A 15,209-nucleotide genomic window follows, 5' to 3' on the forward strand; every position below is an offset into this window, starting at 1 on the left:
CAAGACATTAGCATAGACAAATCACCTCCCACCATCTCACTTCAAGTCCATTTACAACCCATTACTTCTACGCCACACAAAGCCAATAGGCCTAACATATTCAAACAACCTACACAATTTGTTCACCCCATGACCACCTGTGCCAAAACAGGCATTTATAAGACAAGAGCCATCATCACTTCACCTCATGCCTTTTCTAACACAGTTACAATTCCCACAGCTACAACCGCAGCAGATGCTCTCACTCAACCCACTTGGAAACAAGCCATGCTAGAGGAATATAATGCACTCATGCGCAAAAATACATGGTCCCTTGTTCAACTAGACCCAAACATGCATATTGTCTAAAATAAATGGAAATTTAGAGTCAAACACAAACCAAATGGTCACATCGATAGGCTAAAAGCATGATTGGTGGCAAAAGGTTTCCAACAAGTACCCGACATCGATTTTCTAGAAACTTTTAGTCCAATGGTAAAAGTGTCAACCATCCACATTTTCCTTACACTTGCTGTTACATACAATTGGTAAATTCAGAAAATTGATGTCAATAATGACTTCTTGAATGTCACACTCACTGAACAAGTGTATATGTGGAAACATGAAGGCTTACTCAATCCTTCTAATCCTAAAGTTGTGGCAAGCTAAATCGAGCTCTATATGGTCTTCGACAAGCTCCTCGATCATGGTACAACATTCTTCGTCAGTTTCTTATTAGTATTGACTTTCATAATTCTCAGTCGGATAACTCTCTGTTAATCGAAAAACACAACAATGCCTTGCTTCTTATACTTATATACGTCGACGATATCTTGGTTACGGGAACCGACCCCAAGCTTATTCAAAATGTCATCACAATTCTCGATAATAAATTTCTCTCAAATATCTGGGTCACGTCTCTTACTTCCTTGGCTTTCAGACAAAAAGGGGGCCATATGGGATTCATTTGTCCTAAACCAAGTATATAGCTGATAAACATGCTTGATTCCAAACAATGTGCCACACTGAAGAACCAAAGTGATAAGTTGTCCATAAATGATAGTGCATTATTTGATCAACCAGCTCGATATCGAACTATACTAGGTGCACTCCAATACTTAACATCGAGTAGACCTAAAATTGCATATGTCATCAATTAACTCAGCCACTACATGCAGTCACCCATGACATTATAGTGGACTACGTGTAAAAGAATACTTCGATACATAAAGGGTACACTTAGGCAGGGAATTTGCTTTGCACTGGCTCAACAACTCAGTCTTGAGGGATATTGCAATTCTAATTGGGCCAGTTTTATGGATGTAAGAAAATCAACCATTAGATATTGCATGTATTTTTTAGGCAATCTAGTTGCACGGAGCTCAAAGAAACAAAGGTCTGTAGCACATTTTAGCACTGCAGCAGAATACAGGGCACTAGCTCAAGCTTCCAAAGAAGTATCTTGGCTCAAATCTCTGCTCACTGAAATAGGCATTCAATTACCAAGTCCAGGGATTCTATGGTCACAATTCATGGGCCAAGCAACTTGCAGACAAGCTGGTTTTTCACTCAAGAACTAAACATGTCGAAACTAACGTACACTATATCACAGACTGTTGGAAGACAAATTCTCGCATAGAGCCATATTCATCAAATCAAGTTAAATACAAAAAAATCAGTTACAACAGACTCAAGTTCCAGCTCAGCCAATTTGGCTCTAACAGATTTTTTCCTTTATTCTAAACAGAAGTACAGTTGTACTCAGTCTATTCTTTATTCTTTTTTTTTCTTTTTTTTTTTCTCTATATGTAATATATATAAAAGGCAAAGCTGAGAGAGAAAATAGATCTCATCTTGTAATCGGAAAAAGCCAGAGCTTGAGAGTGATTTTTCTGAAAAAGGAAAAGGAAAGTTTATGAGAGATAGAGCTAGGTTTCTCTGTTAGTAAGAAATTGAGTAGAAACAAAGGAGGAAGAAGAAGAAGATTACCTGTTGATGTTACTGTGACTGGAATCTTCAAGTATATTGTAACCAAAGATCACAGTTAGTGCAGATTGAGCTCCATTGTTCTCTGAGGCGAGCTCAAAGAGGATTAGCCCCAATTTTGGGGTGAACCTCTATAAATTCCTCTGTGTTCTTCTTCTCTCTCTACTTTCTTTCTTTTACTTGAATCTATACTTGCATCTGATGTGTGTTTCTTGAATATATATAAATATCCCTAATTTTTTGTCTATTGATTGCTGTGTTCTTCGAAGATTGCTCAAACCTGCAAGAACAAATACTTAGGGTTAGATATATATATATATATATAAAGCTAAACAATTCTGCTGTGTACACGTGCTTGATATGTGTGTGCTTGTACCAGGTCAAAGAAAGGTCACTTGAGACCTTGTGTTGCTAATTGATTGTGTGAGTTGTGTAGGGACAGTTTAGTAAAATCCCTACAGTGGTATCAGAGCCAGGTTCTTTGGCTGGAAGTTTCAGACACACAAAGTGATAAAATCAACTAGCAAGGCTGGAGGAGAAAGATCCCCAAGTGCCTGGATTCAACTCTGAAGAATTCGAAGACATTCCTCTGGAAAACTTGGCTGAGAACATTCTAACTCAAATTACTTTAGATATTAATACTGATATAATGAGTAATGTTAAAGCTGATATAGATAAATTTGATGGTTCAGGTGACTATAGAATCTGGAGGAGGAAGATAAGGTCTTTACTTGCACAACAAAAACTGCTAAGGGTGTTGGAGGACCCAATTGAATGGCCAGAAAATACCTCAAAGATACAACAGGAAGAGTATCTTGAAACAGCTACTGGACTCATCATTTTCAACCTATCTGATGCTATAATCAGATTAGTTGATAAAGAGGAAACACCTGCAAAGATTTGGAAAAAGCTAGAAGAACAATTTCAACAGAAATCTTTGACAAACAAGATTTTTCTTAAAGAAAGAATTTTTGGATACAAGATGAGTCATTCAAAGTCATTAGAACAGAATCTTGATGAGTTTCTTAGAATGCATATTGAGCTAGCAAACTCAGGGGAAAATGAGGCTCTCAGTGATGAAAATCAAGCTATCATCATTCTTAATTCACTTCCAGAATCATACAGAGAAGTCAAAACAGCCATCAAATATGGGAGAACATCAATAACTTTGGAAGAGGTTATATCAGCTCTTAAGTCCAAGGATTTGGAAATGAAAACTGAAAAATTGGGAAGTTCAAATGGGGAACTGAATCTCAGCAGAGGAAGCACTAGTCAAAGAAAGCCTTGGCACAACAAGGGGAGAAGTATAAGCAAAAGTTATCACAAAGGAACTGGGCATCATGATCGAGGGAGGTCTAGTTCAAGAGGTCCTAATGACACACAAGGGTGTTATCACTGTGGTAAACCTGGACATATGAAAAGAGACTGCTATTTGTGGCAAAGAAAGAACAAATACAAATCAGAAAATCAAGAAAGAAATACCCAGAAGTCAGATTTTTATTCATCAAAACACAAGAATGATCAACAAAATGCAAATCTCACCGATGGATATGAGAGTGGAGAAGTTTATGTAGCTGCTGCCACATTTAATAATGACTGGATCATAGACTCAGGTTGTACTTTTCATATGACTAATAACAAGTCTATAATTTCTGATTTCAGGGAAGCAAGTGGAGGGAAAGTAATTTTGGGAAACAACCAGACATGTGAGATAGAAGGATCTGGGACTGTCAGTTTCAGAATGTTTGATGGAATAATTAGGTCACTAACAAATGTCAGGTATGTTCCTAAACTTGCTAGAAATTTGATTTCACTAAGTGTTCTTGATGACTTGCATGTAGAAAGCAAAATCAAGGATGGGCAAATCAAATTATGCAAAGGCTCAATGGTAATTATGAAAGGGAAGAAAAGTGAAGGACTGTATTATTTGTGTGGAGAACCAGTTGCAAAATGCAACTCAACTGTGGCTATCTCACCAGAAGATGATAAGGCAACACTATGGCACAGGAGGCTAGGCCATATTAGTGAGAAAGGATTGCAAATAATCAGTCAACAAAACCTTCTAGGTAAGGATAAGGTAACTAAAGTTGATTTTTGTGAATATTGCATTTTAGGGAAGCATCATAGACTTAAATTTAAAACTGGTACACACAAGTCTAGAGGAATTTTAGAATATTTGCATGCTGATTTGTGGGGACCAGAAAAAACTAGCACTCATGGGGGTTGTTCTTATTTTTTGTCTATAGTGGATGACTACTCTAGGAAAGTTTGGGTTTTTCTACTTAAACATAAAAGTGATGCTTTCCAGAAATTTGTTCATTAGAAAATCTTAATGGAAAATCAAACGAATAAGAAAATTAAGGTTTTAAGGACTGACAATGGCCTAGAGTTTTGCAATGATTTATTTGACTCTTATTGCAGAGACAATGGTATTTTGAGGCACAGGTCAGTCAGGCTTACACCCCAACAAAATGGGGTAGCTGAAAGAATGAATAGAACCATTCTTAATAAATCTAGGTGTATGCTTTTCAATTCAGGTCTGTCTCAGGTTTTTTGGGGAGAAGCTGTGATGACAGCAACTTATCTAATTAATAGGTGTCCCTCTAGTGCTATAGAACTAAAGACACCAGAAGAAAAATGGTCAGGAAAACCTCCAGACCTGTCTCACCTTAGAGTCTTTGGTTGTGTTGCTTATGCACACCAAAATGTGGGAAAATTGGAACCTAGAGCTGTGAAATGTGTGTTCCTAGGCTATCCCGAGGGTGTTAAGGGATATAGGCTTTGGGTAAAGGAAAAAGGTGGTTTTAAAATTATCATATGCAGAGATATAATTTTCAATGAAAATATTTTTCCTTGCTTATCTAACAAAAATTCTGGTGCAGATATTTTGGATACTAACCTTGCAGGAAGCTCTATTATTCTACCACCAGAAAAAGGTCAAGATGAACCCATAAATAATGAACCCGACATCAATCAGGTGGAACCAGTTCTTGAAGAACAAGTTCAGGCAGATCAGATTCAGGTGGAACCACCTAATGAGGAACACACAGAGACTAATGCAGATCATGAACAACATCAAGAAGAGACTGAAAATTTATGTGAATATCAACTGACCAGAGACAGAGCTAAAAGAGTCTCCAAACCCACTCAAAGGTTTAGTTTCAATGCTTGGAATGAAGTTATGGCCTATGCTTTTCTAAGTGCCATGGAAATTAGTTGTAGTGAGCCTAACTCTTATGAAGAAGCCATCAAGGACCGAAACTCTGCCCAATGGAAGAGAGCCATGGAAGAGGAAATGAAGTCACTACTGAAAAACTCTACATGGAAATTAACTAGAAAGCCTAAAGGGAAAAGTATTATAGCTTGCAAATGGTTATACAAGCTAAAGGAAGGTACAAACAAAGGGGAACCATGTAGATTCAAGGCAAGGTTAGTTGCTAAGGGGTTCACTCAAAAGGAAGGGATTGACTTCACATAAATTTTTTCTCCAGTTGTCAAGTATAAGACTATTAGAGTTATGCTAGCTTTATCAACTCAGTTTGACTTAGAAGTGGAACAAATGGATGTCACCACTGCTTTCCTTCACGGAGAATTAGAAGAAGACATTTATATGGAGCAGCCTAAAGGTTTCATAAAGAAAGGGCATGAGGACTTAGTTTGCAAACTAGAAAGGTCTTTATATGGGTTAAAACAGTCACCAAGGCAATGGAATAGAATGTTTGATACATTTATGTCAAAGCAAGGGTTTGGAAAAAGCTACTATGATACCTGCTTATACTTTAAGGGGTCTAATATTACTACAGCTACCTATTTGTTACTGTATGTGGATGATATGTTACTTATAAGCAAAGAAAAGGCCAAAATTGAAAATTTGAAGAACCTCCTAAAGGCAGAATTCGAGATGAAGGACCTAGGTGCTGCAACTAAAATCCTGGGAATGAGCATTAAACGAGACAGAGATAAAGGGAAGCTGACCTTAAGTCAAGAAGACTACATATACAAGGTGATTGAAAAGTTTTCCATGAAAGGTGCTAAAGTTACCAAACAGCCAATAACTAGTCAACATAAGTTGTCAAAAGCTCAGTGTCCTACCACAAAAGAAGAGACAGAATATATGAGTAATGTGCCTTACTCTAATGCTGTAGGATCTGTCATGTATCTTATGGTATGTACAAGACCTGACCTAGCCCATGCTATGAGTATCCTAAGTAAATATATGGCCAACCCAGGAAAAGAGCACTGGCTTGCTATGAAATGGACATTTAGATATCTTTTGGGTACAGCTAAAGTTGGACTAGTCTACAGAAAGCAAAATACCAAATTAGAGATTGAAGGGTATAGTGATGCAGATTTCGCAGGGGACAAGGACAACAGGAGATCTACTTCAGCCTATTATTTTATGATTGACGGATGTTGTATAAGCTGGAAGGTACAACTTCAACCTGTAGTAGCTCTATCAACTACTGAGTCAGAATACATAGCAGTAACAGAGGCCATTAAAGAAGCAATCTGGTTACAGGGACTCATGGAAGAAATCACCAAAACTAAAGGTACACCTACTATTTACTCTGACAGCCAGAGTTGCATTCACTTGTGTAAAAATCCTGTCTTTCATGATAGGACTAAGCATGTAGAAATAAAGTTCCATTTTATAAGGGATAAGGTGACACAGAGGCTAGTGAACATAAAGAAAGTCCCTACAGAAGAAAACCCTGCAGACATAGGTACTAAAATTGTGACCCTTCACAAATTCAAACATTGTATGAATTTGCTAGGGGTCGATACAGGAGGTTAAAGGGCAGGTTACAGAGTTAAGACCCTCAGAGAACTGATGCACTAAGATGTTGACTCTATATGAGAACTTGGGTGGAAATTGTTGGAAGACAAATTCTCGCATAGAGCCATATTCATCAAATCAAGTTAAATACAAAAAAATCAGTTACAACAGACTCAAGTTCCAGCTCAGCCAATTTGGCTCTAACAGATTTTTTCCTTTATTCTAAACAGAATTACAGTTGTACTCAGTCTATTCTTTATTCTTTTTTTTTTTTTTTTCTCTATATGTAATATATATAAAAGGCAAAGCTGAGAGAGAAAATAGATCTCATCTTGTAATCGGAAAAAGCCAGAGCTTGAGAGTGATTTTTCTGAAAAAGGAAAAGGAGAGTTTATGAGAGATAGAGCTAGGTTTCTCTGTTAGTAAGAAATTGAGTAGAAACAAAGGAGGAAGAAGAAGAAGATTACCTGTTGATGTTACTGTGACTGGAATCTTCAAGTATATTGTAACCAAAGATCACTGTTAGTGCAGATTGAGCTCCATTGTTCTCTGAGGCGAGCTCAAAGAGGATTAGCCCCAATTTTGGGGTGAACCTCTATAAATTCCTCTGTGTTCTTCTTCTCTCTCTACTTTCTTTCTTTTACTTGAATCTATACTTGCATCTGATGTGTGTTTCTTGAATATATATAAATATCCCTAATTTTTTGTCTATTGATTGCTGTGTTCTTCGAAGATTGCTCAAACCTGCAAGAACAAATACTTAGGGTTAGATATATATATATATATATAAAGCTAAACAATTCTGCTGTGTACACGTGCTTGATACGTGTGTGCTTGTACCAGGTCAAAGAAAGGTCACTTGAGACCTTGTGTTGCTAATTGATTGTGTGAGTTGTGTAGGGACAGTTTAGTAAAATCCCTACACAGACAAAGTTCATAATAAAGAGGTAAAGATACGATATGTGCCAACAAACTTACAAGTAGCTGGCGTATTCACTAAGCCCTTGACTATTCAACATTTTCACCAATTGAAGGAAAAGATGACTATATCCACACCACCACAGCTCAGCTTGAGGGAAGGAGTTGAAGAAGCATACCAAAAGCGTCATGAAAAAAAGCTCACCTATAATCAAATAACCGTTACAAAGTACTGATAATATTCTCATGGTACACATGTCACCACCATGATTTTCCACAATATGTGTAGTGCTGTCTAGGACAGCTCACGTCCTTATCCTATTCTAAATCATTCTCTGTTTTGTATATTTATCGTAACACTGTATTCAATATTTACTCAAGGAGCATTAATATAATTACGAAGTATTCCTTATTTACATTCCCTCCTTTTACGACATTTTCCACTTATCTAAAAACAAAACAAAAATAGAAATTTTTTAGATAAGCTTGTCCCAAGGACACCTAGATCCAACCAGCCACAGATCCCACGAGCCATTGACAATGACTTCAGCGCCTAGCCTCCAAATCCAACAACGACATCACTCAAGGATTCGACGAGCTCAGCCCCCAATCTAGCGAGTCCATCCTAGATTCCATTGCCCATTTCTCTGAATGGCACGAGCCTGTTCGTCGTCATCCGATCTGTTACCGAGCATACCTGCACCTAGCCCATCCATCGCACATCTGCAAAAGAAGAAGAAGAAGAAGAAGAAGAGAAGACCCATTTGAATTTTTAGTTATAGCTTTTAATTTTATCTGATTTAGATTTTGATTTAGTTTTAGTCTCTATTAATGTTATTGTGTTAATTTTCTATTACTTAAAATAATTTTTATTTATTTTTTAATTTTTTAAATAATATAATTCATTCTTTATTTAAATTATATTTTTTATTAATTATTTAATTAATAAAGCTCGGGGAAATTTTAGTCATAGTAAGAAAATATTTTAGGGAAATCGGGTTTTATTAAATTTTATAAAATATAGGTCTGAACTATTGTTTAACGAAACAGAGAGTCGAATTTTTGCACAGCACAAGATGGGTCCGTATTTACTCTTAATTATTCTATAATAATTCATAAATAAATTATTAATAATAATGCAAAATTAAATAAAAATGGAGGAATTATGTAGCTAATTAATATTAAGTGGCTCATTTATTAATTAAAGCTAACGTCCATACAATAAGCAGAGCACCGTTTGTTACGGATGCAACAGAAATTATATAAACAGTAATAACTAATAATAAGCTTACCAGAACCACTATTTGTTTTTCTTTCTTATTCCTTCTAATCAATCATAGAGGACATGATGATTCAAATACTAGTTCCAAATACACCATAGCTCACTTCTAACATGTCACAAAACCTTTTATAGAACCCAACGATGTTTGTACCAATACAGAAATCACTTTGGTGTCTCAAACCATCATTGAAATTATTATAATTTGGGAGTTCATTGGGTTCAGAATTTTCATTGGTAATAATATTATGGAATGAATGTTTATTGTCGTGTTGAGTCATCCAGAACCATATGGCAGTTTGAAATGATACAATTGGGTCTGTTGCTACAAGATCAGGGTTGTTTATCAAGTCTATTCCTAGTGCATCACCGGCAAGCCCATAGTTGTAGTTGCTGCTCAAAGAATAATCATCATTCCAGTATGTATATATATATAATCAAGTAGTGTTAAATCCAATGCTAAGTAAAACGAAAGAAGGGTAATGTGTATATACATAAGTACAAACACATATATGCGAAAGAAACTTTCTCAGATAGATAATTTATATATATGTAAAAAAGTTCAAATATGCACCGAATTGTATAAACTGTAAGAGCTATTCCATGTGTGCAATATTAATATAGTGCATGATAAGTTGGTGAAATGTTATTATATTCATGAAAAACAGTTTTCTAATAGATTGTAAATGAAAAACAAAAGATTAATTTATCTAGACATATATGGATATTGTAGTATTTATTTGTTTTAGAAATAAAAAATTTATATGATGAATATGGAATGATATATACTTACTGAGTAAGCTGAATGGGTCCTCGACTATAATAATATTTGCCAGAAGCGCATGACCATTGAGAAGATGTACAATAATAATTCTCAGTGGTAGTTCTATTGACATAACAATATCCCCATGCATATGGATCTGTCGAATCTGTCTGTTCTCCTACATAAATTAATAATCATACAATTATATGCAATTAACTGACATAACAAATGTATAACAAAAAGCAACTAGTAATATTATTATACGTACTTTAATTAACCCCACTATATTTTGAAAAAAATACAGAATTAACGAAGAATGTAGTATATGATTTTAACGTGCAATAACTATATATTCATAATGAACTAACTTGTGGTTGCTTGAGAGGTTTGAGCAAAGAAAGCTGCGAGCTCTCTTTTACGAGTTGCCACATCACCAGTTGTACCGAAACTTGGAAAAGAGGCAGTAGCAATGATAAAAGAATTGTAGTTATAGAAATCTTGACTTGGACAATCTTTTCTATGCTTAAACATTTTGTTAAAAAGTGTTTCATTAATAATGTTGCTTGTAGCATCAACACTATTGTCATCTTCGTGCAAACCTCGACGCGCACTCTTCCCACATTGGGATCTGCAATTTGAACCTTGGCAAAAATCCGTGGTGCTACCGCAAAACCAAAATCTACTACAACACCTTTCTGTATTACATGGAGTGTTTCCAAAATCAGGGCCACATCTACTATCTGGTCTTTCTGGGCTCGGAGGTGGTGGGCTTGGTGGAGGAGGGCTCGGAGGTGGGCTTTGGCAACCAATGGTACAGTGCAATAATGTGCTACCACATAAGCTCAAAATGCTACAACAAAGATTATTTGGACATAAAGCACCACGTGCAACCTTTCCACATCGAGGATAATCTGCGGAGACAAACTCTATCCAAACAGAATGAAAAAAGAGTGAAAAGAATATTATTAGAATGCTTAACTTCACATCACAAATTTTGCACGAGGATATACTTTAGAATGAGTGTGGTTTAGTGGATCAGAAAACTAAATGCTATTTATAGATCGAGTAGGTCATGGTATTTTTTTGTTATTTTGCAAAAGTATGTACATGAGGTATTATTAAATTAATTTGGCTTCGTTATTGTACCTCATTAGCTGTTTCGTGTTTCATATTGAAAACCAATTGATAAAAGGTCTTGTTTTGTCATTATAAATGTCACATAACTTTGAAAGATGCACTTGCGCAAGTGCACATTCATTTATCGTTTTTTTTTCCTCGACTCTATTTCTAATGAAAATACTATATCTCTTGACTCAGCGTAATTTATAAATACTTTTTATTAAAGAGATATATAGAGAGAATAAATTAGAATGAGAGAAATAATTAAATGACTTTTTCACTTTTTATAATATTCTATTAAATAGCTTAAATAGCGATTATTATAACTAATATTTGCAAAATATTATATTTTTATACTCATTTTTTTTGGTAAATATGCTTACTGTTTTTAAAACGTTGTAGTTTTATACCTAATTTTTTTTTAATGTAATACCTTTAGATCTATTTCTTTTTTTTTATTTTGATAAATAATAAGAAAGTGAATGAAAAATATATAATTTTAAGTCATTTTAAAATCTTAAATTATTTTCACTTTTTATTCTTTCTCAAAATAATAAAAAAAAATTAATTTAAGATTCTAAAATTAATAAAAATAATAATTAGGAACCTATATTTAAAAAAAAAATGAAGGAGAATATAAGTTTTTAATTATATTTTAATATTAAATAATTTTTTTATTAATTTTAAAATTTTAAATGATTTTTTTATTAAAATAATTATTTTGAGAAAAAGTAAGAAAGTGAAAATAATATAAAATTTAAATAATAATTAAAAACTTATATTTTTCATTCACTTTTTTATTATTTCTTAAAATAATAAAAAATTAAGTATAAAAGTACAATATTTTGAAAATATTAAGTATATTTATCACAAAAAAATATAACAACACAATATTTTGTAAACATTCAGTATTTCAGTTATTATTTACTCTATATATAACAAACAAAACTGACTTTTTTTTAATTAATTAAGAAATGGGTAAACTTTGAGAAAATGGTAAAATAAATTGCCATGTTAATTTGTTTCCAAATATGTCATGGTATATCTTGCTCATTCTCCATATTAGCAATAGGATCTTTACTATTTATTAAAATATTATGATAAATAATAATACAGTAATAAGATTATTCAGGAAAAATATAAGTAAATTTTATCTACATACCTAAAATATGCATGTGATCAATCTAGTCATGAATACAACATAAAGAAAAGCTACGTGATGTTACACTATTTATAAATGAGATCAAAACTCACATCTATCAATTTATAAATTATATATTTGGATATTGATCCCTTACATCCAATTCCATTAGTTGCAGTGTTCCCAGCTTTATTCCCCATTTCTTTTCCCATTACAACAACTACTAATTATTATTAATATAAATATATATATATATATAATATCCATTTCCTTTAGTTACAGTGTTCACAGCCCGATTAATATTTTTGCCCATATCGATCATCAATAAATATATATTATGCTCTCATGTTAAGAAAAAAAAAAGGCTTTATTTCCCTTAATGCCAATTAATAAGAAAGTATAAAACAAATGAGCCTTCTCATATATATTATTATAACTGAAAAGAATAAGCGCACCAATATGGGTGTTTTTAGAGTGGTATTCCCAATATAATTAATTCTTACTAATTAATTAATTCTTTGCTGAGTGGTTTACCCAGTGGAGAGGCAGTGATTCCAAAGAATATCTTAGATGGTGGGATTTTTATTTGGAGAACGGTTTTCATAGTCATGGCGGGTGAATAATATGATTAATATATATATATATATATATATTAGAGATTAGGAGAAATATTTTAAAAAAGAACAATGTGTTTCCCACACCTTTGGCCAATTAAAAAAAATGACACAATCGCAAGGACCCACTCTTTCGATAGGAAGACTCCTTATTAATGTGTTTTAGGCCTGGCTCTAGGGTTGAATTGAAATCTTATAATTTTTCTTTCTTTTCTATCACTTGATGATTTTTATAAGTTAATTTGTCCCACTTTTTTTTTTGGTCTTACTCCCTATCTCTAATACTATTATATAATGACATTTTTTTCACCTTAATTAAAGGTACTGAAGTCCTGTACGTACATAGGCTCTAAAATGTTCAAAGAACAAATACATTTCTCATAAAATGATGACCAACAATGACTAATCAAGTTGTTTAGAATATAGAATGACAAGAGAAGGCATTACATCAATGGAGAAAACTATTCTAAAATCCCACAAACAGAAGCAGTATCAGAGAACCACCTTTAATCAATCTAACTAGACGAACCCAAATTGACAGGGTAAGACACCACTTAATCATCTGAGCATAGGAAAATATCATATCAAAATATGACAAAAACCTTCAAAAGAGAAAGGTGATACCCACCATTATTAGACAAACCAAATCCACCAAGACCACCCAAAATGACATCAAATCTCAACACACCCGGCCGCTGAGGAAATAATCTTACCAAGTATTGTTTTGGGCAATAAAGAAAAAGTAAATATTAGAAAATTAATAATCATATTAATGGACAATGGGAGAGAAATGAGAAGATATTTATTACTTATAATGTTTTTTTAGGTGATACACTTTTTTGTTTCATAAAAGTATAGAGTATATATATCCCATGCACAACCGTCGATGTTGGACGTCACCGAGATGGGGGAGAAGGATCGACTCTTCTTCTCGTGAACTCAAAAAGTGGGCGGAGCTAGAGTTGCCAATAAGTGAAGGACTGGGCTTCCGCACTCGCTGCAGCCGAGCGCCTCAAAGTTCAGGCATCAGGTTGGACAAAGAAAAGAGAAGTTGAGTGTGCCTATATAACTCCAACGAAAAAAAAAAATTTGGAATGGATACGGGACTGTGATGCGGCACTCGAACGAGACCGTAGTCTCGGGAGGAACCCCTAATCGTACATTTCCGTTTGCTTTTTGTTTGTAGTAAGGGGTAGACGAGACAAGGTTACGCGCTGGGTAGCGCGTCTGTTTCGGGTACAGAAGCGACGAGGGGTGCTAACCTGGCCACCCAACTGTATTGGTCTCTCCAACTATCACTAAAATTACCATAATAAGTTGGGAGTTGATTAGATCCAGCATTACCATTTTTAAGAATGTCATGGAATGAAGGGTTATTTTCTCACGCACATATATATATATATAGTTATGGTTTGCTGCTCAAAGAATAATCTATGATCATCACAGTATTGTCTTAATCGCAACCTTTCAAAATTGTCATTCATGGAAAATTTCTTAAAACTTAAATATTTAACTTCAATTTTTTTGATGTTAACATCCTTTGAAGAAAATAAATAATAAAAAATATTGTGAATTCAATTAGAATTATTGAAAACGGTCCTACTGTTTTGTTTACTATGTACAGAGTATATATGGGGACCGTGGAATTATTTCTTATCGTGAATAGTCGATAATGTTAGGCATCATATCTACAATTCATGTCATCGACTTGCCACATAATTATTCTTATTTCTAAATAAAAAAAGAAGAAGAATTATATTCCTTAAATGATATCGATCTTAACGGAATTTAAAAAAAAATATGGAATCTTAACGGCACTCGATATTAGAAGTTTCTCATGAAGAACAGAGAGCATGTATAAAAATTTTAAGAAAACAAAATTATATCAAAAAATAGAAAAAAAATTACGAAAAAAAAGATAAATACTTAAAACACATTATATATATTTAACATTTTTTTTTTGTTTTAACGAGTCTTTTATTAATTTTAACAAAATATTCTAAATATTTAACAAAATATATCTTTAAAAATAAATTAAAAATAGATATTTATTAATTATATTAATATAAATTAAAATATTATAAAATACTATTATTATAATAATATTTAATAGAAGATTACATATTTAATAATTATATTAGTATAAATTTAAATATTGTACAATTTCATTATTATAAATATATAATACAAAACTAGATATTTAGTAATTATATTAATATAAATTCAAATCTTATAAAATATTATTATTATTTTATTATTATAAGAATATATAATCTTAATTTTTATAAAATTTAGGTAGAATAAATATTTTGTAATTATATTAATATGAATTCAAATATTATAATAATTTCTAATGCAAGACTAGATATTTAAAAATTATATCAATATAAATTTAAATATTATAATAATATATAATACATAATCTTAATTTTTATTAAAAAATTTATCAATTATATTTAAAAGGAATCATGTTTTTTTTTTCTAACTTATAAAATTATATATTCATAAACATTGTAAATATATTATATATAAGCGTCATGTGTATATAAATTGTATGATTGTGTAACTACATAAGAAATTATAATAACATTTATCTTATCTCAAGAATAAACAAGTTTCTTCTCCACTCATGA

At 32.9% G+C, this 15,209-nt stretch overlaps 1 protein-coding gene and 1 long non-coding RNA gene across 2 annotated transcripts; both read right to left on the bottom strand.

The window, feature by feature from the left end:
- Positions 1–1,300: 1,300 nt before the first annotated feature.
- Positions 1,301–7,541, bottom strand: LOC133824365 (uncharacterized). The gene is made up of 3 exons (XR_009888514.1): positions 7,210–7,541; positions 1,969–7,112; positions 1,301–1,871 (listed from the first exon to the last, which is right to left on the bottom strand). It is a non-coding gene; the product is annotated as an uncharacterized LOC133824365 (long non-coding RNA).
- A 1,472-nt stretch (positions 7,542–9,013) lies between these two features.
- LOC133825732 (mulatexin-like) lies at positions 9,014–13,923 on the bottom strand. Its single transcript, XM_062258638.1, has 4 exons — positions 13,839–13,923; positions 10,071–10,628; positions 9,733–9,880; positions 9,014–9,332 (listed from the first exon to the last, which is right to left on the bottom strand). Exons 1-4 carry the CDS (start codon positions 13,921–13,923, stop codon positions 9,014–9,016), a joined length of 1,110 nt encoding a protein of 369 aa, XP_062114622.1.
- Positions 13,924–15,209: the final 1,286 nt, after the last annotated feature.

Source organism: Humulus lupulus, chromosome 3, assembly GCF_963169125.1.
Source record: "Humulus lupulus chromosome 3, drHumLupu1.1, whole genome shotgun sequence".
In the NCBI taxonomy this organism is placed as follows: domain Eukaryota; kingdom Viridiplantae; phylum Streptophyta; class Magnoliopsida; order Rosales; family Cannabaceae; genus Humulus; species Humulus lupulus.